Here is a 4,027-nt window from a genome sequence, read left to right as displayed (position 1 = left end):
TGACATTACGGCCTATCTCTCTGGTAGGTAATGTTGACATGCTGCCTATCTCTCTGGTAGGTAATGTTGACATGCCTATGTCTCTGGTAATGTGACATGCTGCCTATCTCTCTGGTAATGTTGACATGCTGCCTATGTCTCTGGTAATGTTGACATTACGGCCTATGTCTCTGGTAGGTAATGTTGACATGCTGCCTATCTCTCTGGTAATGTTGACATGCTGCCTATGTCTCTGGTAATGTTGACATTACGGCCTATCTCTCTGGTAGGTAATGTTGACATGCTGCCTATCTCTCTGGTAATGTTGACATGCTGCCTATCTCTCTGGTAATGTTGACATGCTGCCTATGTCTCTGGTAATGTTGACATTACGGCCTATGTCTCTGGTAATGTTGACATTACGGCCTATGTCTCTGGTAATGTTGACATGCTGCCTATGTCTCTGGTAATGTTGACATTACGGCCTCTCTCTCTGGTAATGTTGACATTACGGCCTCTCTCTCTGGTAATGTTGACATTACGGCCTCTCTCTCTGGTAATGTTGACATGCTGCCTATGTCTCTGGTAATGTTGACATTACGGCCTCTCTCTCTGGTAATGTTGACATGCTGCCTATGTCTCTGGTAATGTTGACATTACGGCCTATCTCTCTGGTAGGTAATGTTGACATGCTGCCTATGTCTCTGGTAATGTTGACATTACGGCCTCTCTCTCTGGTAAAGTTGACATGCTGCCTATGTCTCTGGTAATGTTGACATTACGGCCTCTCTCTCTGGTAATGTTGACATGCTGCCTATGTCTCTGGTAATGTTGACATTACTGACCACAGACTGCATTGAAGTGTCTGAATGTTTTTTGTTTGTTGTTTTTCCATCATGTCCTAATCTGACGTCCTTATTCTACTAGGAACCAGCACTGTTCAGAGATACCACCAAGAGAAATACTTCATCTTCGCCTTGACGCCTCAACAAGTCAGAGAGGTGTGCATTTCAAGGTATGGGCACCTTTTCCCTTCTACTCCTGACACATTCCACAATAGTTCTGTTTCTAATTGCATGTGTTCTTGTTCTTTCTTAAAAGGGACTTCCTACCGGGTGGCAGAAGGGACTACATGGTTCAGATACAACTGAGGTGAGGATGGATAGAATGTGGTCATAATTCCAGGCATCTTATTTTATTTTATTTAACTAGGCAAGTCAGTTCAGTACAAATTCTTCTTTTCAATGACGGCCTAGGAACAGTGGGGTTAACTGCCTTGTTCAGGTGCAGAACGACAGATTTGTACCTTGTCAGCTCGGGGGTTTGAACTTGCAACCTTCCGGTTACTAGTCCAACTCTCTAACCACTAGGCTACCTGCTGGTTACTAGTCCAACTCTCTAACCACTAGGCTACCCTGCCGGTTACTAGTCCAACTCTCTAACCACTAGGCTACCCTGCCGGTTACTAGTCCAACACTCTAACCACTAGGCTACCTGCTGGTTACTAGTCCAACACTCTAACCACTAGGCTACCTGCTGGTTACTAGACCAACGCTCTAACCACTAGGCTACCCTGCCACCCCCCAATGATTAGTGACGATAATCACTGATTTTTTTTTTTCTGATGATTTTTTTTCTTGTAGGTTTTGTCTGTCAGAAACAAGTTGTCCCCAAGAAGACAACTACCCCAACAGTCTCTGTATTAAAGTGAATGGGAAGCTCTTCCCCTTGCCGGTACGTTACTGTTTTTTTCAGCTGGTCTAGGATCAGGTCCCAGCTGTTTACGTTACCTTCATTCATTATGATCTAAAAGGCAAAACAGATCCTAGATCAGCCCATAGTGAGACTATTTCTAATATCACGTCATGGTAAAGTTGATAACACACGTATGTTTGTTGTTTTTCAGGGTTATGCCCCGCCCCCTAAAAATGGAGTGGAACAGAAGAGACCGGGAAGACCTCTAAACATCACCTCATTGGTCAGATTGTCCTCTGCCGTACCCAATCAGATCTCTGTAACGTGGGCAGCCGAAATTGGAAAGGTATTGTAAGCACTAACATTGAGGATCAATGTATTTTTCACTATTTTATTGTGAACTTAATTTATAGTAGTGGCAATTGTAAAGATCCCTTTTGCATCATAGACTTCATTAGGCCTTTCAAGCTGATGTGTCGTTTCCTGGCGTTCTCTGCGTGTCGTTTCCTGGCGTTCTCCGCGTGTCGTTCCTGATGTTCTGCGCGTGTCGTTACTGACGTTCTCCGCGTGTCGTTTCCTGACGTTCTCCGCGTGTCGTTCCTGACGTTCTGCGCGTGTCGTTCCTGACGTTCTCCGCGTGTCGTTTCCTGGCGTTCTCCGCGTGTCGTTCCTGACGTTCTCCGCGTGTCGTTTCCTGGCGTTCTCCGCGTGTCGTTTCCTGGCGTTCTCCGTGTGTCGTTTGAAGCGGACAGATAATTCTATTTCTCTGCCTGTTGTTCCAGACGTACTCCATGTCGGTGTACCTGGTGAGACAGGTCACCTCGCCTCTACTGCTGCAGAGGCTCAGGATGAAGGGCATTAGAAACCCAGACCACTCCAGAGCGCTGAGTAAGCACACACACACACACACACACACACACACACACACACACACACACACACACACACACACACACACACACACACACACACACACACACACACACACACACACACACACACACACACACACACACACACACGTATATACTCACACTATCTCACTCACACATGAACATAAATTAGAGAACAGGCTCATTGCAATTGATTCCCACGTTTGTGGTAAATCTGTAATGTCCTTCAAATATTCTCTGTCCTCTTTCAGTAAAAGAGAAGCTGACAGCAGACCCCGATAGTGAGATTGCCACAACCAGCCTGAGGGTGTCGCTCATGTGCCCCGTGAGTATAACATGCTGGGGGGAACAAACTATGCTTTATACAAATCAGTCTGGTACCACTTTTACAGACAGACAAAGATATGTGTTACAAATATGTACAGTGTGGTGAAATTGGACAATTCATCTCTCTTTTTCATCTCTCTCTCTCTCTCTGTAGCTTGGTAAAATGCGTCTGACTGTGCCGTGTCGAGCTGTCACCTGTTCCCACCTGCAGTGTTTTGACGCAGCCCTCTACCTGCAGATGAATGAGAAGAAACCCACCTGGGTCTGTCCTGTCTGTGACAAGAAGGCCCCCTACGAGAGCCTCATCATCGATGGGTTGGTACCCCTCTCTATAATAATACCTGGGTCTGTCCTGTCTGTGACAAGAAGACCCCCTACGAGAGCCTCATCATCGATGGGTTGGTACCCCTCTCTATAATAATACCTGGGTCTGTCCTGTCTGTGACAAGAAGGCCCCCTACGAGAGCCTCCTCATCGATGGGTTGGTACCCCTCTCTATAATAATACCTGGGTCTGTCCTGTCTGTGACAAGAAGGCCCCCTACGAGAGCCTCATCATCGATGGGTTGGTGCCCCTCTCTATAATAATACCTGGGTCTGTCCTGTCTGTGACAAGAAGGCCCCCTACGAGAGCCTCCTCATCGAGGGGTTGGTACCCCTCTCTATAATAATACCTGGGTCTGTCCTGTCTGTGACAAGAAGGCCCCCTACGAGAGCCTCCTCATCGATGGGTTGGTACCCCTCTCTATAATAATACCTGGGTCTGTCCTGTCTGTGACAAGAAGGCCCCCTACGAGAGCCTCCTCATCGAGGGGTTGGTACCCCTCTCTATAATAATACCTGGGTCTGTCCTGTCTGTGACAAGAAGACCCCCTACGAGAGCCTCCTCATCGAGGGGTTGGTACCCCTCTCTATAATAATACCTGGGTCTGTCCTGTCTGTGACAAGAAGGCCCCCTACGAGAGCCTCCTCATCGAGGGGTTGGTACCGTTCTATAAAACACAGAACAAAAATAGAAACGCAACATGTAAATTAGTGATGCACCGATATCCAATGTTAAACATTTTAGCGGCCTTTTACGCTTTCTAGTTCAGTTAAATAGTTAACACACGCACATGGACGCAGCGGTCTAAG

At 46.9% G+C, this 4,027-nt stretch overlaps 1 protein-coding gene across 1 annotated transcript; it reads left to right on the top strand.

Annotated features, from left to right (window-relative positions):
* Positions 1-906: 906 nt before the first annotated feature.
* LOC124030245 (E3 SUMO-protein ligase PIAS2-like) lies at positions 907-3,591 on the top strand (the record flags this gene model as incomplete). The annotated part of the gene is given in 7 exon segments (XM_046341669.1): positions 907-994; positions 1,081-1,131; positions 1,623-1,713; positions 1,886-2,020; positions 2,457-2,562; positions 2,819-2,892; positions 3,049-3,591. Coding segments are annotated over 7 exon segments (809 nt in total), but the record flags the coding sequence as incomplete, so codon positions are not given.
* Positions 3,592-4,027: the final 436 nt, after the last annotated feature.

The sequence above is a fragment of the Oncorhynchus gorbuscha genome, unplaced genomic scaffold (genome assembly GCF_021184085.1).
Source record: "Oncorhynchus gorbuscha isolate QuinsamMale2020 ecotype Even-year unplaced genomic scaffold, OgorEven_v1.0 Un_scaffold_10167, whole genome shotgun sequence".
Classification (NCBI taxonomy): Eukaryota; Metazoa; Chordata; class Actinopteri; order Salmoniformes; family Salmonidae; genus Oncorhynchus; species Oncorhynchus gorbuscha.
This window is presented reverse-complemented; position numbering and strand designations above follow the sequence as displayed.